Here is a 23,739-nt window from a genome sequence, read left to right on the forward strand (position 1 = left end):
TCGGAGCTCCATTTACAGGTAAAGCTGCGGTCAGTGCCGTGTTGGAATGTAGCAAGATCTGAAGCTGATGGGAAGTATGTCCTGTCTCTAAACTTCTAGGATTTTGACGAGTCATATGTCCAGATGGGACCTGGTCAGATTTATTCCTGGTCATCTCAGCGCCACCTGCTGGACACTGTTCCCCTGACAGTGCGCTGTAATCACTCTCTGATGTACGAGAGTGGTCCTGAACGCCAGGGGTCACTGTTGCAGCTCCTACGAGTCAGTGATATCAACTCGGTTTATAGCTCCTTCACCCTTAGCGTCCAGTTCCAGATAAAAGTCCAGCTCCTCGCTCCAGGTCACAGTTTACTGTTGACAAAATATTTTAGATGTTTGTGTTTAGAGGCTCTCTGTAAACATCTGGACACTTCTCTGTTCCAGAAGGAGGTGGAGAAACCTGCCCCAAAGGCTTTGTCCTGGATGAGGCATCGTACTGCGCAGGTACATCACTGATTCACAGTGGACACTGATTCAATCCCAATGGACACTGATTCAGTCACATAGATTCAGTCACACTGATTCAATCGCAGTGGACACTGATTCAGTCACACTGATTCAATCGCAGTGGACACTGATTCAATCATACTGATTCAGTTGTAGTGGACACTGATTCAGTCACACCGATTCATTTTTAGTGGACACCGATTCAATCACACTGATTCAGTTGTAGTGGACACTGATTCAGTCACACTGATTCAATCGCAGTGAACACTGATTCAGTCACACTGATTCAATCGCAGTGAACACTGATTCTATCACACTGATTCAATCGTAGTGGACACTGATTCAATCACACTGATTCAATTTTAGTGGACACTGATTTAGTCACACTGATTTAATCGCAGTGAACACTGATTCTATCACACTGATTCAATTTTAGTGAACACTGATTCAGTCACACTGATTCAATCGCAGTATCGCAGTGAACACTGATTCTATCACACTGATTCAATTTTAGTGAACTCTGATTCAGTCACACTGATTCAGTCGCAGTGGACACTGATTCAGTCACACTGATTCAATCGCAGTGAACATTGATTCAATCACACTGATTCAATTTTAGTGGACACTGATTCAGTCATACTGATTCAATTGTAGTGGACACTGATTCAATAACACTGATTCAGTTGTAGTGGACACTGATTCAGTCACACTGATTCAATCGCAGTGAACACTGATCCAATCACACTGATTCAATTCTCAGTGTTATGATGGTATTGACGATGATTTGTTTTTGTTTTAGATGAGGATGAATGTGCTTTAGACTCTGTTTGTTCTCACTCTTGCTCAAACGTCATCGGGGGTTTCACCTGCAGCTGCCCATCTGGCTTTAGCATCTCTGTCAACTCCAACAGCTGTCAAGGTCTGATCACTGAAAACACATTAAACACAACCTCAAGCACACGGGTGTGCACGCTCATGATCAAAGTAGTTGACAACATACCCATTAAACATGTCAAACAAATCTCACGTTCAAACACAAACACTTAAACTCCTAAAACTGACCAAACTATCCAACAAATCACCATTAATTACATCACACACTTTACCTCAAGCATGTCACACACTTCACCTTCAGAGGGCAAACCCTGGTAACATGCTAACCAGCGGTGATTGCTCTAAGACTGTAAGGGAAACTCAGCTTCCCCTAAAATGTCAAAAAATAAGTGATCAAATATATTCTGTTGTGTGTACGTGTCATTGAATAAATATGCACTACAACGCTCTCAACTTTTGTTCAGAATCAGCTTCTTATCACTGGTAAAGACGCGGCTTTCCTCTCAATCATGCTGAGTGTCCACAGAGTTCAATAGCGAAGCAGCGAAGTGCAGCAAAACGAGACGAGTGATTGGATAAATGCTGGGCTTTGTCCCGCCCATCGGACGCTCAGCGTCTCTGGGGGGCAGTGGGCTGGCCTCGGCTGGCCCGGACGCTCAGCTTCTGCATGATGATTGGATGATCTGTCTGAGGCTGAATCCCTTTTTGATTGACAGCGAAATGAGCGAATCAGCGATCCTTTGGTGTAAAGATCCGTGGGAGCACAGACGGACACACTTCACATGGACCAAGGCCGTTTAAGCCTAGCTCTGCTGGCCACTGAGAGGACACTAGTCAAGTCCCTGGAAAAGACGCCTTGTTGGTACGACAGGGTCACAGATCATTTTCTTGAAAAGGAACAGAGGGTAGAATTTACGTATAAATAAACCGACACATTTTATGATGTAGGCCGAAATTGAGCTTCCCCTCCTTGAAAGACCAGCATCCGCCACTGATGCTAACGTACTTAAAGTGCAGAGTGATGTTTCAGCTGATGTTTCAGTCTTTCTTCAAGGGGAGTTTTGGAAAATGATACATTCACAAACTTGAGCAATGGGCTTTTTAAGGACTTTATTTGTGTGTGTTGTTTCAGATATAGATGAGTGTGTGCAGGGGTCACACTCGTGTCACTGGATGCAGCGCTGTGTAAACACTGTGGGTCGGTATCGCTGTGAGGCGCAGTGTGGCACAGGATTCAAACCCAGTTCAAAGGGAGACAGTTGTGAAGGTCAGTCATTACTTATTCCACCATGTTACTGTTGTTGTTGTCGATGATGTTGTTACAATCTTATTCAAGTTTTACACTTTCACTAAACACTACAAAATCAAACAGAAAACACTGCTTTCTCGATGCAGAAGGTAGAAAATCAATATTCATGAATGTTGCCTTTTTTATTTATGAAAACTAGGGTTTTGAAGTATTTAAATGTATCCTACAAACCAGCATAAAAACAGAAATATATGAACTGTAATATATTTAATTGCATTTACAATACACAGTCATTCGTTCTTCATAAGAATGAACTCTCAAAAAGGTGTAGTGTGGGTACATCACTGTCACTAAAGCTACAAACTGTGTAGTGTATCTTTAAAGCTACAAACAGTGTAGTGTATCTTTAAAGGTACAGACAGTGGTGTTAGAGTCCAGTTGTGTTCCCTAAAGGTTCATTACATTCTCTTCTCCAAAAGGAGAGGGGGATCTCTGTAATCTTTCATTATACAACTGTGGAGAATAAAAGAACACAATAAAAGTCCTGGAGATGAAATGGATTAACATAGCCCTTCCTGGACCAGGGCCTTGTCGTGGTGGAAGGGCTTGTGTGGTCTCATGACCTCCAGGGCTATGACGTTGGGAGCTGTTAGCTCCCAGTAGGGTCTCCCATGGTGAAAAGGTCTGGAGTGAGGATCCAGACAAACATGATCCAAGAAGCATCCCTATGAGTACAAACATTAAGACTCAGTGTACCCTGCCCGGGAGAGGGTTACCAGGACCTACCCTTGGAACCAGGCCTGGGGGTAGAGTCCGACGGCGAGCGCCTGGTGGCCGGGCAGCCCACGTAACCCAACTGGGCTCAGCTTGAAATGGCAACGTGGGAGGATCATGTGGGCTCACCACCCGCAAGATCCAGACTAGGGGTGCGGTGCAATGCCAATCGGGCACAGAGTGAGGTTAATAGGCCCCTGGCATCATGGCACTTGTCAGCGGAAACTTGTTCTTGGCATGTGAACGTAACTTCACTGGGGAGGGGAAAGAGCCAGAGATGGTGTGTGAGGTTGAGAGATACCAGCTAGATATAGTTTTGCTCATCTCCACACACAGTGTAGGCTCTGGAACCAAACTCCTCGATAGGGGTGGTCTCTCTCCTACTCAGGAGTTGCACAAGGTGAGAGGTGCCGGGCGGATGTGGGGATACTCACAAGTCCCCGGCTGGCGCCTGTACAGCTGGAGTTTGTCTCAGTAAACGAGAGGGCCGCCTCAATGCGGCTCCGGCTTGCAGAGAGGAAAACTTGGACTGTTTTGGGTGTGCATGCCCCGAACAGCAGCTCAGAGTATTCAGCATTCTTGGAGGCAGTGAGGGGAGTTCTAGAGAGGATTCCATGCACTGACTCAATTGTTTTGCTGGGGGACTTCAATGCTCACACTGGCATTGACTGGGAATCCTGGAGAGGAGTGATTAGAAGGAACGACTTCCTGATCTGAACCTGAGTGGTCATGCTTTGTCCATAACAGACACCATAAGATTGCTCATAAGTGTACTTGGTACCAGAGCACTCTGGGTCAAAGGTCAGAGACTTTGTGGGCGTGTCTTCTGACCTGAGGCCATGTTTTGGACACTCGGGCAAAGAGAGGGGCTGAGCTGTCAACTGATCACCATCTGGTGGTGAGTTGGATCCAAAGGTAGGGAAAGCTGCAAGACTTACAGCATCTCCAGTACTTACTGTCCCGCACTGTCACTGTATCGACCTCTCAATTTACCGGTCAGTCTACGTCCCCACTCTAACCTATGGTCATGAGCTCTGGGCAATGACCAAAAGAATGAGATCGCGGATAGAAGTGGCCGAAATGAGCTTTCTCCAACGTGTTGCTGGGCGTACTCTCCGTGATCGGGCGAGGAGCTCAGTGACTAGGGAGGAGCTCGGAGTAGAGTCGCTGCTCCTTCGTGTTGAGAGGAGTCAGTTGATGTGGTTTGGAGGTATACCAGGCACGTCCAACTGGAAGGAGGCCCCGGGGTAGACCCAGGACACGCTGGAGGGATTATATCTCCCGGCTGGCCTGGGAAAGCCTGGGGATCCCCCAGGAGGGATTGGTGGATGTTGTGCGGGACAGAGACGTCTGGGCTTCTTTGCTCGCCCCGCAGCCACTGCGACAAGCGGAAAAGATGATGAGATGAGATGAGATGAGGTGAGTTAATGTAGAATAAAGTAGTGTTCTGTTCAATAATTAAAGCACTGAAGTGTTTCCTGAATATTCTGATGATCAGAACTTGTGGATTTTGAATCTCCTTTATACAATGCACATGTCCTGCCACTTACTGAAAGGACCCAGGAGTGTAGGGGTTTCACCTGCTGTGTGTTAAAAGGGACAACAGTTGTGTTAACCCTTTGTTACCTGTGTTTGGCCTCACAGTGCAGCAGGGGTGAGAATCTCTGAGTGAGAATTTATTTAGCGTCAGATATGAGATGTGTGCTAAAGGTGAATAGTTTTTTTTTATTATTTTTTAAACAAGTGATTAATTGGTTAAATGTTATTTATCCCTTGATACTTTTGCTCTGAGGATGGGTCACAGCTCAGAAAAACTGTAATAATATTGTTTTTATGACCAGATGTGGACGAGTGTGTAGAGTCCTCAGTTTCTCCGTGTCAACACCAGTGTGTGAACACACTCGGATCATTTCGCTGTGTGTGTCGAAGTGGATTTAAACCACACGGACATCGCTGCATTGGTCAGTTTCTCTCTGGACATTATTAAAAAACCTGGACCCAGAAATGGGTTTTAAGAAACTTTTCTATATTATAATAGTTGTTGTTTTTGTCGTTGTTTTTATTAGTAACTTTTGTATTATTCTTATCATTGTTATTATTATCATTATCAACTGATTTATTATATAGACATATTTTATTGAAATTATGCACTTGTGTGTGTGCGTGTGTGTGTGTGTGTGGGCAGATATAAATGAGTGTTTACAGAGTGTGTGTGCAGGTAATCAGGATTGTAGAAACACAGATGGTGGATATCAGTGTTTTGAAATCTGTCCATCTGGAACCATCCAATCAGAGAGCGGCGTGTGCTCAGGTCAGTCATCATCAATATTAATTATTACTGATTAACATTAGGGCGGCACGGTGGCACAGCAGGTAGTGTCGCAGTCACACAGCTCCAGGGGCCTGGAGGTTGTGGGTTCGATTCCCGCTCCGGGTGACTGTCTGTGAGGAGTGTGGTGTGTTCTCTCTCTGTCTGTGTGGGTTTCCTCCGGGTGACTGTCTGTGAGGAGTGTGGTGTGTTCTCTCTGTGTCTGCGTGGGTTTCCTCCAGGTGACTGTCTGTGAGGAGTGTGGTGTGTTCTCTGTGTCTGCGTGGGTTTCCTCCAGGTGACTGTCTGTGAGGAGTGTGGTGTGTTCTCCCTGTGTCTGCGTGGGTTTCCTCCGGGTGACTGTGAGGAGTGTGGTGTGTTCTCTCTGTGTCTGTGTGGGTTTCCTCCGGGTGACTGTCTGTGAGGAGTGTGGTGTGTTCTCCCTGTGTCTGCGTGGGTTTCCTCCGGGTGACTGTCTGTGAGGAGTGTGGTGTGTTCTCTCTGTGTCTGTGTGGGTTTCCTCCGGGTGACTGTCTGTGAGGAGTGTGGTGTGTTCTCTCTGTGTCTGCGTGGGTTTCCTCCAGGTGACTGTCTGTGAGGAGTGTGGTGTGTTCTCCCTGTGTCTGCGTGGGTTTCCTCCGGGTGACTGTGAGGAGTGTGGTGTGTTCTCTCTGTGTCTGCGTGGGTTTCCTCCAGGTGACTGTCTGTGAGGAGTGTGGTGTGTTCTCCCTGTGTCTGCGTGGGTTTCCTCCGGGTGACTGTGAGGAGTGTGGTGTGTTCTCTCTGTGTCTGTGTGGGTTTCCTCCGGGTGACTGTCTGTGAGGAGTGTGGTGTGTTCTCCCTGTGTCTGCGTGGGTTTCCTCCGGGTGACTGTCTGTGAGGAGTGTGGTGTGTTCTCTCTGTGTCTGTGTGGGTTTCCTCCGGGTGACTGTCTGTGAGGAGTGTGGTGTGTTCTCTCTGTGTCTGCGTGGGTTTCCTCCAGGTGACTGTCTGTGAGGAGTGTGGTGTGTTCTCCCTGTGTCTGCGTGGGTTTCCTCCGGGTGACTGTCTGTGAGGAGTGTGGTGTGTTCTCCCTGTGTCTGCGTGGGTTTCCTCCGGGTGACTGTCTGTGAGGAGTGTGGTGTGTTCTCTCTGTGTCTGTGTGGGTTTCCTCCGGGTGACTGTCTGTGAGGAGTGTGGTGTGTTCTCTCTGTGTCTGCGTGGGTTTCCTCCAGGTGACTGTCTGTGAGGAGTGTGGTGAGTTCTCCCTGTGTCTGCGTGGGTTTCCTCCGGGTGACTGTGAGGAGTGTGGTGTGTTCTCTCTGTGTCTGTGTGGGTTTCCTCCGGGTGACTGTCTGTGAGGAGTGTGGTGAGTTCTCCCTGTGTCTGCGTGGGTTTCCTCCGGGTGACTGTGAGGAGTGTGGTGTGTTCTCTCTGTGTCTGTGTGGGTTTCCTCCGGGTGACTGTCTGTGAGGAGTGTGGTGTGTTCTCCCTGTGTCTGCGTGGGTTTCCTCCAGGTGACTGTCTGTGAGGAGTGTGGTGTGTTCTCCCTGTGTCTGCATGGGTTTCCTCCGGGTGCTCCGGTTTCCTCCTACAGTCCAAAAACACACGTTGGTAGGTGGATTGGCGACTCAAAAGTGTTCGTAGGTGTGAGTGTGTGTGTGTGTCTGTGTTGCCCTGTGAAGGACAGGCGCCCCCTGTAGGGTGTATTCCCCGCCAATGATTCCAGGTAGGCTCTGGAACCACCGCGACCCTGAATTGGATAAGGATTACAGATAATGAATGAATGATTATCATTAATTACTGATTATTAAATCATGCGTGTTGTAGATATAGACGAGTGTGAGGATGGAAGTCACTCATGCCGATACACACAGATTTGTCAGAACACACACGGGGGTTTTGTGTGTGTGTGTCCGAGAGGCTTCCGGTCTCAGGGGGTGGGACGACCATGTGCAGGTGAGATAATAAAATCAATGACCGCCGATAAATGTTTGTCCTGTTCACATTTCTGGAATCCGATTTCATTTTCAAGATTATTTCTGTTCAGGAATGACACAAAAAACAGACACAAGAAAATATATTTACATTCATTTATTGTAATGAATTATCTATTTATTTATTTATGATTAATTGATTTAATAAAAAATGTGGAATGTCTGAAGTGAATTGAATTTTGCATTTTATTTACAGCTTTGATGAATTTTGATAACACATGAATACAGTAATGTTCTGTAGATATCAGTGTGTGTGTGTGTGTGTGTGTGAGGGCCTAACGTTTGTCTGTGCTGGTCAGATATTGATGAATGTATTCAGATTCCAAGTCCGTGTGCGCATCTGTGTCGAAACGTCCCGGGAAGTTTCCGCTGCGTGTGTCCAGTCGGTTCGGTGCTGCTTGGAGACGGATGTTCCTGTGCCAGTTTGGACAGAGGGAGAATCTCGACAAACAGAACACGGCCCTGGACCAGACTGCGTCCACAACTCCTTTCCACTCAGAACTGGCCGTTCTTGACCAGGACACAGTCTGAAAGCCAGGGTCCAATTCAGCAAACAATGCACAGCTGTGCCCCAGGATTCATCCTTAAAAACCACATATGTGTAGGTGAGTGTGAGTCAGCTGTGCTGTTCTAAAATGCAATACACTTTCCAGATGTGCTATTCAGTATGTGCTATCATCCAGTCCTTCTCTGTAGTTATTGCAACCACATAAAACCCCTGCCAGAGTTTCCTCTTTTTACTCTGGACAGATGTTGACGAGTGTGTGGTCAGAAAGCCGTGTCAGCATCAGTGCAGAAACACAGATGGAAGTTTCCAGTGTTTCTGTCCAACGGGATTTCGGATTTTACCAAACGGTCGAAACTGCCAAGGTGAGACCCCTAATATCTGCATTAATAACAGAGTATTGGTGCAGACATTAAATACATCATCATATGAAGTAATCACATTGATATTGTATAGATTTATTTAATTAGTTTCATTAAAATCTCTGGTTTTGAAAATGAGATGAAGTCAAAACTTTTCAGCTTAAAAGAATTAGTCAAAATTCTTCTTCCAGATGTTGATGAATGTACTGAGCAGAAGGTGCGCTGTGGACCAAGCCAGATGTGCTTTAACACACGGGGGAGCTATCGGTGTTTGGACACTCCATGTCCTGCCAGTTATGAGAGAGGAGGCAGTCCTGGGTAAGTCCTGCTTTATTTACCAAAATAACACTGAGTAAACAGATAAACAGCTCTCACTTTGACAGGTAACTGGATCTGGACCCTTACTATGGAATAGTGAATGTAATTTACTGCTATTTTAACTGTAAATATATAAACGTGTGAAATAGGAACATATAAACATTCATTCATTCATTGTCTGTAACCCTTATCCAGATCAGGGTCGCGGTGGGTCCAGAGCCTACCTAGAATCATTGGGTGCTAGGCGGGAATACACCCTAGAGGGGGCGCCAGTCCTTCACAGGGCAACACAGACACACAGATGCACATTCACTCACACACTCACACCTACGGACACTTTTGAGTCACCAATCCACCTACCAACGTGTGTTTTTGGACTGTGGGAGGAAATCGGAGCACCCGGAGGAAACCCACGCAGACACAGAGAACACACCACACTCCTCAGAGACAGTCACCCGGAGGAAACCCATGCAGACACAGGGAGAACTCACCACACTCCTCACAGACAGTCACCCGGAGGAAACCCATGCAGACACAGAGAGAACACACCACACTCCTCACAGACAGTCACCCGGAGGAAACCCACGCAGACACAGAGAGAACACACCACACTCCTCACAGACAGTCACCCGGAGGAAACCCACGCAGACACAGGGAGAACACACCACACTCCTCACAGACAGTCACCCAGAGGAAACCCATGCAGACACAGAGAGAACACACCACACTCCTCACAGACAGTCACTTGGAGGAAACCCACGCAGACACAGAGAGAACACACCACACTCCTCACAGACAGTCACCCGGAGGAAACCCACGCAGACACGGAGAACACACCACACTCCTCACAGACAGTCACCCGGAGGAAACCCACGCAGACACAGAGAGAACACACCACACCCCTCACAGACAGTCACCCAGAGGAAACCCACGCAGACACAGAGAACACACCATACCCCTCATAGACAGTCATCCGGAGCGGGAATCGAACTCACAACCTCCATGTCCCTGGAGCTGTGTGACTGCGACACCTACCTGCTTCGCCATCGTGCCGCCAAACATATAAACACCTAAACTATAAACATATAAACTTCTAAACCTTCCAGTGAAAATCTGTTCAAACAATAATGATCTTTTAATATCTTCATTTATCATATCGTTATCATCACCAACAGCAGCAGAAATGTGTGAAAACCCCCTGGTAATCAGGGCTCTGTATGGTCTCTATGTTCTCGTGTGCGCTGGATACAGCATCAGAAAATACAGAAACTGACAATTAGTGAAACATAATAAAGGTTATCATACACATATATGCTTCTCAAATTAAAAAAAAAAAAACACCACGGCACGGTGGCTTGGTGGTTAGCACGTTCGCCTCCCAGCGCTGGGATCTTGGGTTCAAGTCCCATCTGGGTGGAGTTTCCATGTTCTCCCCGTGTCTGCGTGGGTTTCCTCCGGGGGCTCCGGTTTCCTCCCACAGTCCAAAAACATGGAGGGTAGGTGAATTGGCTTCTCTAATAACTGTCCTGGTGTGTGAATGAATGTCTGTATGTGTGAGCCCAGATATGGATTGGCGCTCTGTCCTGGGTTAAACCCTAGTGCCCGATGCAGTCCTCCAGGTGGACGGTCGTTTCTGGTTGAGAGTACGCTGTGCGCGTTTGGCTGCCGCTTCTCGCCAGTGTGTGTGAATTGAGCGTTCTGAGTAGTGTAGATTGTAAAGCGTCCTTGGGTGTCTAGAAAGGCGCTATATAAGTGTAACGATAATAATAAAAAAAAAAAAAATAACCACTGCACCAGCATCACACCCAACAACCACGGTCAATGAGGACTGTGCTAGATTTGTGTTATTAGTAAAACAGAATTTAAAAGCTGTGCCGTCACGCATTACAGAGGAGAGCAACACAGAGTGAAAAAATGTATTGAAAACAAGAGCAAGATAATGGACCAACCCTCTACAGCGCCACGCAGGGTTAGACCAGTGTTACTGCACTTGTTACTTCAATATAAAACAAGCTTGTTTCCATGATCGCGTTCTTTGTGTCACTAACCAAAGTCATGACCGTAGGTGAGGGTGGGGACGTAGATTCACAGGTAAATTTAGAGCTTTGTTTTGGTTCAGCTCCTCCTCATCACATTCCTTTGGAAGATTTTACCAGAACTATATGCACCTGCTTGCACAATGGAGGTCTTGAGTAGGGACCACTCGGACTGTCCCCTACCTCCTCTAGAACATGTGGGAAGTTCTCTCTGAGGTGAGAATTGAATTCCTTCTGGACAGAGTCCTCCACCAGCCTTTGATTGAAAGCCCTAACTATACATTTGGGCCTACCAGGTGAGTCTGGCAGCTTTGCTCACCGTCTGATCCAACTAACAACCAGAATCAAAATATTTTGCCTTAGAACAAAAAAAAAGTTGTTCATTGACTGTGCTCTGGTGCCAAGTATGTTTATGAGAGACTGTGTTCAGACATGGTATTTATTATTATCCACGACTAGAACAGAAGTCCTACAATATCACAGTCGTTTCCAGCATAAGCATTAAATTCTTACCGCAAAACTGTGGAGTGAGTGCATGGAATCCTCACCAGAACGTTTGGATGTTTACGTACAACCAACAGTCAGTTTTCCTCTCTGTGAAACCGTTTTTCTCCCCCACAGAACCTGTTATAAACCCTGTTCCCCAAACTGTGCTGCTGGTATTCCACTTATACTTCAGTATAAGCTTCTAACTCTTCCGTTGGGAATTCCAGCTCAACACAATGTAATTCGCCTTTCCGCCTTTTCCGAGGCTGGGTTTCTGCAAGAGAGAACGTCCTTCACCATCCTGGAGCAAATTGGTGAGGTCAAAGGTCAGCATTTTGGCATCAAAAGTCAAGACGGACGGGGCATTATTTTCACTACAAGATCACTAAATCATTCTGGACTTGTACGGCTCAGAGTAGAAGCAACAACACTCTCACAACATGGTCGCATCACTCATCAAAGTATATTCATCATTTACATCTCTGTCTCTACATTCCCCTTCTAACCCTCCTCTCTTCCATCTCCACATTCCCCTACTGACCCCTCCTCAGCTCCATCTCACATTCCCCTACTGACCCCTCCTCAGCTCCGTCTACACATTCCCCTACTGACCCCTCCTCAGCTCCGTCTACACATTCCCCTACTGACCCCTCCTCAGCTCCGTCTCCACATTCCCCTACTGACCCCTCCTCAGCTCCATCTCCACATTCCCCTACTGACCCCTCCTCAACTCCGTCTCCACATTCCCCTACTGACCCCTCCTCAACTCCGTCTCCACATTCCCCTACTGACCGCTCCTCAGCTCCGTCTCCACATTCCCCTACTGACCCCTCCTCAGCTCCATCTCACATTCCCCTACTGACCCCTCCTCAGCTCCGTCTCCACATTCCCCTACTGACCCCTCCTCAGGTCCGTCTCCACATTCCTCTACTGACCCCTCCTCAGCTCCATCTCACATTCCCCTACTGACCCCTCCTCAGCTCCGTCTCCACATTCCCCTACTGACCCCTCCTCAGCTCCGTCTCCACATTCCCCTACTGACCCCTCCTCAGCTCCGTCTCCACATTCCTCTACTGACCCCTCCTCAGCTCCATCTCACATTCCCCTACTGACCCCTCCTCAGCTCCGTCTCCACATTCCCCTACTGACCCCTCCTCAGCTCCGTCTCCACATTCCCCTACTGACCCCTCCTCAGGTCCGTCTCCACATTCCCCTACTGACCCCTCCTCAGCTCCGTCTCACATTCCCCTACTGACCCCTCCTCAGCTCCGTCTCACATTCCCCTACTGACCCCTCCTCAGCTCCGTCTCCACATTCCCCTACTGACCCCTCCTCAGGTCCGTCTCCACATTCCCCTACTGACCCCTCCTCAGCTCCGTCTCACATTCCCCTACTGACCCCTCCTCAGCTCCATCTCACATTCCCCTACTGACCCCTCCTCAGCTCCGTCTCCACATTCCCCTACTGACCCCTCCTCAGCTCCATCTCACATTCCCCTACTGACCCCTCCTCAGCTCCATCTCACATTCCCCTACTGACCCCTCCTCAGCTCCGTCTCCACATTCCCCTACTGACCCCTCCTCAGCTCCGTCTCCACATTCCCCTACTGACCCCTCCTCAGCTCCATCTCACATTCCCCTACTGACCCCTCCTCAGCTCCGTCTCCACATTCCCCTACTGACCCCTCCTCAGCTCCGTCTCCACATTCCTCTACTGACCCCTCCTCAGCTCCATCTCACATTCCCCTACTGACCCCTCCTCAGGTCCGTCTCCACATTCCCCTACTGACCCCTCCTCAGCTCCGTCTCCTCATTCCTCTACTGACCCCTCCTCAGCTCCGTCTCCTCATTCCTCTACTGACCCCTCCTCAGCTCTGTCTCCTCATTCCTCTACTGACCCCTCCTCAGCTCCGTCTTACATTCCCCTACTGACCCCTCCTCATCTCCGTCTCACATTCCCCTACTGACCCCTCCTCAGCTCCGTCTCACATTCCCCTACTGACCCCTCCTCAGCTCCGTCTCACATTCCCCTACTGACCCCTCCTCAGCTCCGTCTCACATTCCCCTACTGACCCCTCCTCAGCTCCGTCTCCACATTCCCCTACTGACCCCTCCTCAGCTCCGTCTCCTCATTCCTCTACTGACCCCTCCTCAGCTCCGTCTCCTCATTCCTCTACTGACCCCTCCTCAGCTCCGTCTCCTCATTCCTCTACTGACCCCTCCTCAGCTCCATCTCACATTCCCCTACTGACCCCTCCTCAGCTCCGTCTACACATTCCCCTACTGACCCCTCCTCAGCTCCGTCTACACATTCCCCTACTGACCCCTCCTCAGCTCCGTCTCACATTCCCCTACTGACCCCTCCTCAGCTCCGTCTCACATTCCCCTACTGACCCCTCCTCAGCTCCGTCTCACATTCCCCTACTGACCCCTCCTCAGCTCCGTCTCACATTCCCCTACTGACCCCTCCTCAGCTCCGTCTCACATTCCCCTACTGACCCCTCCTCAGCTCCGTCTCCACATTCCCCTACTGACCCCTCCTCAGCTCCGTCTCCTCATTCCTCTACTGACCCCTCCTCAGCTCCGTCTCCTCATTCCTCTACAGACCCCTCCTCAGCTCTATTTCCACATTCCCCTACTGATCCCTCCTCAGCTCCGTCTCCACATTCCTCTACTGACCCCTCCTCAGCTCCGTCTCCTCATTCCTCTACTGACCCCTCCTCAGCTCCGTCTCCTCATTCCTCTACTGACCTCTCCTCAGCTCCGTCTCCACATTCCTCTACTGACCCCTCCTCAACTCCGTCTCCACATTCCCCTACTGACCCCTCCTCAGCTCCGTCTCCACATTCCCCTACTGACCCCTCCTCAGCTCCGTCTCACATTCCCCTACTGACCCCTCCTCAGCTCCCTCTCCACATTCCCCTACTGACCCCTCCTCAGCTCCATCTCCACAATACCCTACTGACCCCTCCTCAGCTCCGTCTCCACATTCCCCTACTGACCCCTCCTCAGCTCCATCCCACATTCCCCTACTGACCCCTCCTCAGCTCTATCTCCACATTCCCCTACTGACCCCTCCTCAGCTCCATCTCCACATTCCCCTACTGACCCCTCCTCAGCTCCCTCTCCACATTCCCCTACTGACCCCTCCTCAGCTCCATCTCCACATTCCCCTACTGACCCCTCCTCAGCTCCATCTCCACATTCCCCTACTGACCCCTCCTCAGCTCCGTCTCCACATTCCCCTACTGACCCCTCCTTAGCTCCGTCTCCACATTCCCCTACTGACCCCTCCTCAGCTCCGTCTCACATTCCCCTACTGACCCCTCCTCAGCTCCATCCCACATTCCCCTACTGACCCCTCCTCAGCTCCATCTCCACATTCCCCTACTGACCCCTCCTCAGCTCCATCTCCACATTCCTCTGGAAGTTTTGTTCACCAGTGGAAAAAGCTGCATTTTCTGAGAGTAATATTGAAATGTTTTGACTTTTTATTTTAAGGAATTTTGTACTTCATAAATTTTATGTTTTGTATTTTTATTCACCAATTAAATGATTCGAGAATCTGTTTGAAATAAAATTTCTGTGAACTTTTGTGATATTTTGAGTATATTGTGATATTTGATTTTCTGTGCTTATTTTAAACACCTGTAGAAGATGGCATTCATAATGATCTAAAACTAAAAAATATGTTGTACATTGAATATTCAAGACATTTATATATATTCATTACAAATATTACTACTATTAAAAAGTGCATGCACAAAATATTTAGATAAATACTGAGTTAACTAAAATACAAACTATGACAAGTTACACAAAGCTTAAAATAATGCTTACTTTAGAGGTAAAATACATAAAGTGAAACAAAACACTGTTGGAGAAAAGTAGTTTTCAATTAGCTTTGATGAACCAACATCAAATGTACTTCAAAATAATACATTTGTTGCTGCGATTTGCCCAGGAGTCAGAGTTGAGTCTTTGCACTGACCTCTAAGGGTCAAAGTGCTTGGAGGTGATGCTCATTTGCTGTCTGTACCTCCTACCAGTGTTGTAGGTCCAAAGTTATGGAACTCCATCCCATTGCAAGTTTACAAATGCCCTTCACTTCATCTTCTTTTAAGAGACATTTAAAAACGTATATTTTTAAGATTGCTTTCGTGAACGCTTAAGTAATATCATATTGTATTTTAGCCATTCTTTTTTTCAGGTTTGTTTTAGTGATTTTTTTTTACTTATTATTATTATTATTATGAAATACTCATTCTGTTTCTTTTTAGGTTTGGTTTAATTGTTTGAATTCTATTATCATGTTTTTCTTACTCTTTCTTTGACTTGTAAAGTGTCCCTGAGTGTCCTGAAAGGCACTTATAAATAAAATTCTGTTGTTGTTGTTAATTTCAATGGCAAGATTCGAGAATCGGAGTTGACTCAAGAAAATCAGGAGTAATATAAGCAGTGACTGTTGAAAACATGCATAGCATGACTCTCAAATATAAAGCCAGCACAGGTCTAGCACCTCCCCTAAACATTCTTTCCATCTCAAGTGTCTAGTTCTTACAGAATGGGGAAAACTTCATGTCCCTTCCATAATGTGGATACCTATTTAATGTGAAAACCATGTTGGTAAGAAGATGAGATCTTATGGAACGTATATTTGAGATCAAAAACCTACACCTAAACATTTACATTATTGAACAGTTGGGCACATTGCTAATTAACACCTTAGAGTATTCTCCCTCAATGTGATTATAAGGATGTTAGAGGAGGGTCTGGCGAAAATTTTAATATTAGAGGGTCATTTGAATGAGTGCAACTTGTGTTTTCAAGTCCAAAACTAATACTGAGCCACTTATCCCTGGCTGAGAGATTACAGGTTTATTCCCACCTTCTTCTTTATGAACCGATCACACAAGCCACAGATCAGTACAAGGAATCTGTATGAACTAAAACACACAGTGGATGCTGGGAAATCATTTGCCTATTCTCCTCTGACCTTAAACACAAAACAGTATTCATCATCAATGAGATTTTTATGAAATGAGATTTCAGGGCTGTCTGGCCATCATTCACAACCGAAAGTAGAGGGCTGGGGGAAAACATCTAACGAACTTTGCTGAGCTCTCTGGTTCAAGAGATATGGCAGTTGTTTGCTATCTGTTTGTAACCGTTTGGGGTTTTACTAGGTTTGCTCTCGCCTGTTTGTTTTGGAACAGAGCACACAATCGTACAGAAAACCAGCCTCAGATCATCCACAGACCAGTACAAGGATTCAGGTGGATGGTGTATGAACTAAATCACAGGGATGCAGTGACATCATTTGCATATCCACATCTGGCCTCAAAGACAAATAACAACTTTGGGGGGCTGCAAGGTGTCTTTGGGAGTGCAGTGGAAAAGAACCACTCGTTTGCAACATGAAAAACTAATGATGGAAATCTGAAACCTTAGTTAATAAAAGGGGTCACATTTCTCTCACAAATAAACCAAGTTCAAAAACCTTATTGACCTATGACCTGATTAGGATGTGTGGGATGATATCAGTACTGTACAGAGTTGTACAGATCATTTATTCCACATAGAAAACTTTACAGTGCTGTACCATTTATACACATCTTCACCGTAACCAGGAATGTTTCAGATCCTTACACCAACAAGTTCAAAGCTCAACTAACGTTATTCATTAAGTTCTGTACAATACAGCCCACTCCCAACCAAAGAGAAGATTTTAATATATTAGCTTTTTCTATTTGTACACATACAGTGAAGCTTACTTCAGAGGGATAATATAGACCAGTGATTCAGATGCAGCTCACATTAGGTTGCAGTTTCCTCTTTTTTCAAGTTCCAGTGTTGTTTTTTTAAGGACCCTCCCAGTTGTCACCTTCATGTGTTTACTTAAAAAAGCATCGGTACATATAAAATGGAATAATCTTACTATATATATAATAGTGTATATATAGCTGATATCAATTAGAAATCTCAGACAATCTGGGAGAGATGGCATAGTTAAATAAATTATCACAAAATTAAACATCTCCAGTGCATTTGAAAAGGAAAAACAAGTGCAGCAGATTCAGAGACAAACCAACAAAAGTGATTCCAAAATTAAATCTAGTGTTATGAGACTAATTTACAAAGCTGCTTTTTTTCCCTGTACATCTAATTAATCCAAGGCGCTATTAATGCTAATGTTAGCCATTAGCAGTGCAAAAAAACATTAAGGGCATTAGAATCATTGCGTAAAGGACTTTACTCGTCGTTGAACTAATTACTGAATGTTCTCTTGATGTTAAAACCTTTTCATTGGTCAGACTACTTTTAGATTAATGTTGAGACGAAGCAAGAAACACACTGGGATTTTTAAAAAATATATTCAAACTTTGAGGATACTCTCAGACGTAGATGAATTGAATAGTTGTCATTATAATTGCCTTTATGATCCTGTAGATGATTTGAGTGTACAAAGCCCTGGTTATTTTTATTTTTATTTATTTATTTATTTTTGTCTAGTAGTTAAAGGGTTGTGGTTCCTTTCCCAGGATCAGGATCAATGTCCAGTGTTTTTCTGGGCTTCTCTTGGGCCTTTGAAGATCCCTGGTTTAGGATTCTAATCCTGTCTCCCTCCGAACAGATTATTTCGGCCCAGAGAGTTGATCATTTCCAGGCCATTTTCTGTGGGTTCTGAGAGCTTGATGGATCTGAGCTCAGCTCATGCTCTTGCTCCAATGTCTGAGCAATGTGGAATACCATCCCGATTCGTAGGAAGAACTTCCTCAGCACGGCTCTGAGCTCTGGGATCAGGTTAAACTACATGATCTCACAAAGGAGAGGGTAGTACTAAGTTGCGTGAGCCTTGAACTGAGGACAGAGTACACAGAAGCACAGGATTTCACACAAGAACAGACTCCTTCTACATGCAGTTCATTTGTGCTCTCACACAACTTGCAAAAATATCTATGTGGAACAGCCTAAGCTCACAATTCTCAATGCCAGTCAGCTAGGGGAGCATAAACCCCCCAAGGGGTTCAGATTTGGTCTTCAGAGAAGAGGAACCGCATTCTAGAGCACCTTCAGGGTACCTTCAAGGACTAGTCATTCAACACCTTCACTTTGCTGTTGTGGCTGAATGCAATCAAATATTCATGGGGACCAGTTTACAATAATGAAAAAAGTAGGAAGCCTCCACTAGTGCTGGGCGATATGAGCACAAATCAATATCACGATTAATGAACAATTATTTTGTTTTTGTATTTTTTTTGTGTAATCCATCTGCTCTTGTGCCTCCTACGCAGTCCAATCTCTACGACCTAATCACCTGCTAAATCTCCTTTAAAAGGCTCCGGTGCCCCTCTGTGATCACACACACATAATACTTTATTTGGATTTAACATATAAAATACAATATCATATAAAACCCAAATAATGGTTCAGAGTCATTGCACAGTTCATAATTAAATTCACAGTATGCATTTCTCATGGAGACAGATGACAGCGTCTTCTCCAGATAAACAGACTCCCTATGACTGCAGAAACAGAACAATACTTCACTATGTGCTTGGCCTTCTTCTTTCCCAGTCCTACAATCCGTAGGCCACGCACACACACACACACACACACACACAGCCTGTGAACGTGCCCTAAACTTCCAAACACCAAGGCAGCTACTTTAAAGGAGTCGCCACTCTCATTAAGAATCTCCATCAGTGGCTGATACTTTAGGACTTTAGAGGTGTAACACAACTCCATAAATCCATCGTAAGAACATCCAACTTCCACAATCACCACCCTCCTCCTCCCTTCATTAATCAGAACAATGTCAGGAGAATTCACAGTTACTAAAAACGACCTGTGACCTCTCCTGGTTCAAAGATAAAAACCACTCGACCTTAACCCTTTCATTCACATGAATCACTGTTTTTGAACGACACATAGATACAAACTCCTTACTTAATAAATGTACAATTCGGTCATGTCTAAGAATATAAAGTCCTTTAAGAGCTGGAGAACCGTTCATGACGTGTGCTACAGATTCAGCCTCTTGATTATCGTGCAGTAAACAATAAGGTTTCTGCTGTAACGGAGACCAAAGAGACAGATTATACTTTGTTGGTGACACTTGGAGGCGAGCTTTAACTACGAAGCTAAAGAACTGTTGATCGAGTTCAGAGCTTCCCACCACAACACGAGACACTGACTGATCCACAAAAGGTAAACATGCTAATGTAAACACAGCTCCATCCAGCGCCGTCGCCACCAAGACTGAGAGACATTCAAGATCTCAGTTCTACAGTGATCCATATTCAATTTCTTAAATATCCCATTGTCTTCCATCTCTGCCTCCACACAGACATTTGAGTCTTGTATCAGTTCATCACTAACCTTTACTCACTGACCTCTACTATCCCTCCAACTCAGCTGTATATGAGCCCTGTTACAGAGATCATTTAAATCAGGCCACAGTCTGATCTCACTCCACTCACATTCACATCCAGCTTTCCATTCAGCTTCTTCCTGAATCCCAGAAAATGATCTTCTCCTTCTGCTGCAGTCGGGATCTTACGCTTAGTGAAATCTAAAATAAGTGAAGCTCGAGCCAGCTGTTGAACTGCTACATCATCATTATTCAACATCCGCAGCAAACGACAAATCCTAGTCGCTACATAGATCCACTCAATATTTGGGACCTCAGTCCACCTCCCCTTCTGTTCTGAAACAGAACACATCTCACCACATCCACTGTTTTATTATTCATCATTTTGGTTTGTGGATGTTAGTAAACAAGTGCTGCACATTACCCAGTGCAACTTCATGAACAGCTCGCAGTTTCATAACCACAGGTAAAGGTGAGGAACTTAAGTCCAACCTGGAGGTGAAGCTTTTTACAATGTCCTTTATTTGCTTCTCCCATTCTCCAGCATTAAACTGATGTCCTAAATAACTATAAATATCATGCCTTTCGTACGCTCTACTCATCTCTCCATCAATAGTGAATGCAGGTGGTTTATCACAGCTCTATACCATCTATTCCCCCCGCTGCGTCTTTCATAGAACACAGCGCACTTTGAACTCTTCATCTCTAAGTGAGACCACTGCAGGAACTTGTCCGTACACAGGAGCATGTTTCTGATGACGCTCTCCTCCCTCGATGCCAACAGCACATCATCTGCAAAACCTTGGACTGGGATCGGAGATCTGACATCCAAAGGAGCACATTGACAAAGCCACTTGATCCAATGATTTATGGCGATGATAAAATGAACTGCGCTCCAAGGACATCCAGTCTTTATCCCTATGTTGAGTGTGATTGACTCAGTGATTTGATTTCCACAGATCACTTGCAGAAATGAGCTGTTGTATACATCTCTAATTATGTCCACGTATACTCTCAGTACATTAACTTCTTCCAGCGATCTTATCATTATGTCATGGGGTAGTGTGACAAAAGCATCTCTAAAGTCCAAAAACACCGCATAAAATTTAGCAGATTCATGTTTAAAATCATCAATTCCAGTTTTCAAACTGAAGACATGCTCATTCATGCCCTGTCGATTTCTATGGGCTTTTTGATTTGGGGATAATTCTCCTGTCTCCATCAGCCACTGTAATATACGACTGAGGATACATTTCATAAAGATCTTATAAACAGTAGGAAGCAGAGAGACGTCTCTCCATGTAGTCGGGTCATCGGGCACATTGTCCTTTTTCGGGATCCTACGGATAACAGCACCCTTCCAAGAGTCCGGTACTTTCTTATTAATCAGACAAACATTAAATATTTGTCTCACTATTCCACAAATTCGCTGTTTATTAGCTTTTATAATTTCATATGTGACGCCATCTGATCCACTGGCTTTATTCTTTGGAAGGCCCTTAATCACACTTTCAATTTCTTCTAATGAAAATAGAGAAGTATCAGGCTCCTCAGCACTTGGAAGATTTAGATCTAACAGTTCCTTCCACGGAGGACTTCCATAGTTCTCACAGGGTTCACAGTCCTGATATTTCGTGCAGTAATATTTATAAACATGATTCACATCGCTGGCACTGGGCACTGTTTCTGGGTATGTGCTGTTATTAAGAACAATCTTTATAGCCTTCGATCTCCTAGTCTTCCACATGTAGGCTAGCTCATCTTTGCCTACCTTCCTTACGTTCTTAAAAGCCGGTTGGATGACTTCTCGCGCGTACCGTAACCGATTCTCCACTCAGTCACTTAGCGTCACAGCTGTAGGGTTCCATGGAAACGCCGGTCACAGACCGCAGTAAAGTTGGCTCAGCGTTCGATATTCGCCAGACATTCACCCACGAATATCCTGGTTATTTAAAAAAACAAAATGTATTTGCCAAACGACTATTTCAGTGCAATTACTACAACATTGTGAACTTATTCACACACACTGGCGTTCAATGTGTTTACTGCTGTAAGATGTGAAAATATCATTATGTGATTTACAGATAAGTTCTTTCTGGCGGAGAAGCGCTTTAGCGACGCAACTTCTTTTCAAAATAAAAGTCTTGGGTATGAGGCATTTAAATATCAGCATTTAAATAGGTAAACCCTGTAACACACTTTTGAAAGTTGATTGAACATCAGCTTCCTTATGTGTTGTATGTAAACCTTGTAACAAATTTGTGAAAACAGATTCTATGTCAGATTTTCTATATTTTCTGTTTCTGGACTAGGAAAAATGGGTTTCACAATTAAAATACATGACCCACAGACCCAATTTCGGGCCTATGATGTAGTACACCCAAGGACCAATACATTTCATGCTCATTTGGACATGTGAACCTTTGAAAAAAATTGTGAAATCAAATTCTATGTCAGATTTCCTATATTTTCAATGGATTGATGGGTGTCACAATTCAATGACATGACTCACGGACACAATTTCTGTCTGTCTGTCACTGTCTGTGAGGAGTGTGGTGTGTTCTCCCTGTTTCTGTGTGGGTTTCCTCCCATGCTCTGAAAACACACATTGGTAGGTGGATTGGAGACTCAAAAGGTCCGTAGGTGTGAGTGTGTGTGTGAATGTGTGAGTGGGTCAAAGCCCCACAGCAGTGTTCTCCCCCTGTGTAAACAGCCCCTGTTCAGAACGCCCGCTTTCAGCACCTGTTCCTTTAAATGATAATGAGCCGCTCGCTGTTCGCCCCGACCCCGAGCGCACAGCAGTGGGTAGTGGGTTTAACCTTGTCTTTACCCTCTCATATAACCAGGTTATTTTTTGAACCCATGGTTATCACATTACACAGAGTTTAATTTTGGTAGTGCTTCCGAATGTAAACAAACACAATGGAGAGGCCTATTGTAACTCTTCTTTTGTCTTAAGAGTCAGAAGTGTCTCAGCTCTCAGTTTATCAGCAGTGAAACCCCCCTAAATGATCTTTTTTAGAACTTCAAATCTGATTCTCTTCTTTTTAGACTCTGACCTGCCCCCTGGAGGAAGAGACTGAAAACCCATCACAGGGAAAAATTCAGAGAGAAACACAAACCACAGACACACTCCTACAGTCGACAAGGTCAGACCTCCAGCTTTTTACCTGCTTTATTCTGTTCCTTTAAAAGCTGCTGTGTCTGAGTCAAAAACTGATCAAATATGAACACAATCAGCCACAAGATTACAACACAGACAGCGCCCCCTGTCGAGGGGAGGGGGTAAATAAAGCAGGAAGTGAAGAGTCAGTGAAGTAAAGGCTCAGTTGTTTTTTCATTAAAACTATCACAGTGTGGCCCTCAGACTCTTACACTGACCCTTCACTCACGACTGAATATGTCCCACCCCTTGACAGTGGTTTTAATCTTGTGGCTGATTGGTGTGTAGTAAAACAGAAGAGAATTTAACACACACTCACTTTAGATTTTTACATTTCCATAAAATCATTTCTTGTTGAATGTATCTCCTGTGATTTTTTCAGGACGACAGCGTTCAGCGCCTTCATCCTCCTCCTCTTCCCCCAGTGTGAACATCAACATTTCAGTTTCAGAAGGAAGTCGTGTTCATGTTCCAGTGTTTGTCCACAGCAGACTAAATGATGTAAACACCTCCACAGAGTTTGGTAAGACACGTGTTGAGTTGTACCCGGAGTGTGTTGAACAAATCCTGAAAGTGAGTCGTGTTTAAATGAATCCAGTGAAAGACCAGATGAATGTAAACAGACCTCTGGTGATTACTGGATTATTCTGGTTGGTGTTTAAAGATCTCACACTGTGTAATATCCCCTCTCCTCAGCTGCAGAGAAACAGAGAACTGAACCAGTCTTCAGTGAGAACAGAGAGAGACCGAGGGTAAGTCTGTACTTTTCACAACATCAAGAGAAAATGTGCAGGGTCTGACCAATGGGGACAGTTACCACACTCTCACAAACACTGCTGTTGTGGGATCCTCAGTGGTTCATATTCTGT

General features: G+C 45.4%; 1 protein-coding gene and 1 pseudogene across 1 annotated transcript; both read left to right on the forward strand.

Moving 5' to 3' along the window:
- Nucleotides 1–11,839, forward strand: part of LOC136706705 (hemicentin-1-like) — a 34,507-nt pseudogene extending 22,668 nt beyond the window's left edge.
- LOC136707217 (complement component C1q receptor-like) lies at nt 416–8,158 on the forward strand. The gene is made up of 6 exons (XM_066681166.1): nt 416–483; nt 1,286–1,405; nt 2,453–2,587; nt 5,185–5,304; nt 5,529–5,654; nt 7,947–8,158. The coding sequence occupies exons 3-6, from the start codon at nt 2,494–2,496 to the stop codon at nt 8,156–8,158; spliced, it is 552 nt and encodes a 183-aa protein (XP_066537263.1). The 5' UTR covers nt 416–483; nt 1,286–1,405; nt 2,453–2,493.
- Nucleotides 11,840–23,739: the final 11,900 nt, after the last annotated feature.

This window comes from Hoplias malabaricus, chromosome 9 (genome assembly GCF_029633855.1).
Source record: "Hoplias malabaricus isolate fHopMal1 chromosome 9, fHopMal1.hap1, whole genome shotgun sequence".
NCBI lineage: Eukaryota > Metazoa > Chordata > Actinopteri > Characiformes > Erythrinidae > Hoplias > Hoplias malabaricus.

Bases quoted from the DNA above. Each gene is read 5' to 3' on its own strand.
- LOC136707217 (XM_066681166.1), top strand. From the start codon at position 2,494: ATGCAGCGCTGTGTAAACACTGTGGGTCGGTATCGCTGTGAGGCGCAG. The intron at 2,588-5,184 runs GTCAGTCATTAC...TTTTATGACCAG, and splicing joins AAAGGGAGACAGTTGTGAAG to ATGTGGACGAGTGTGTAGAG. The intron at 5,305-5,528 runs GTCAGTTTCTCT...GTGTGTGGGCAG, and splicing joins ACACGGACATCGCTGCATTG to ATATAAATGAGTGTTTACAG.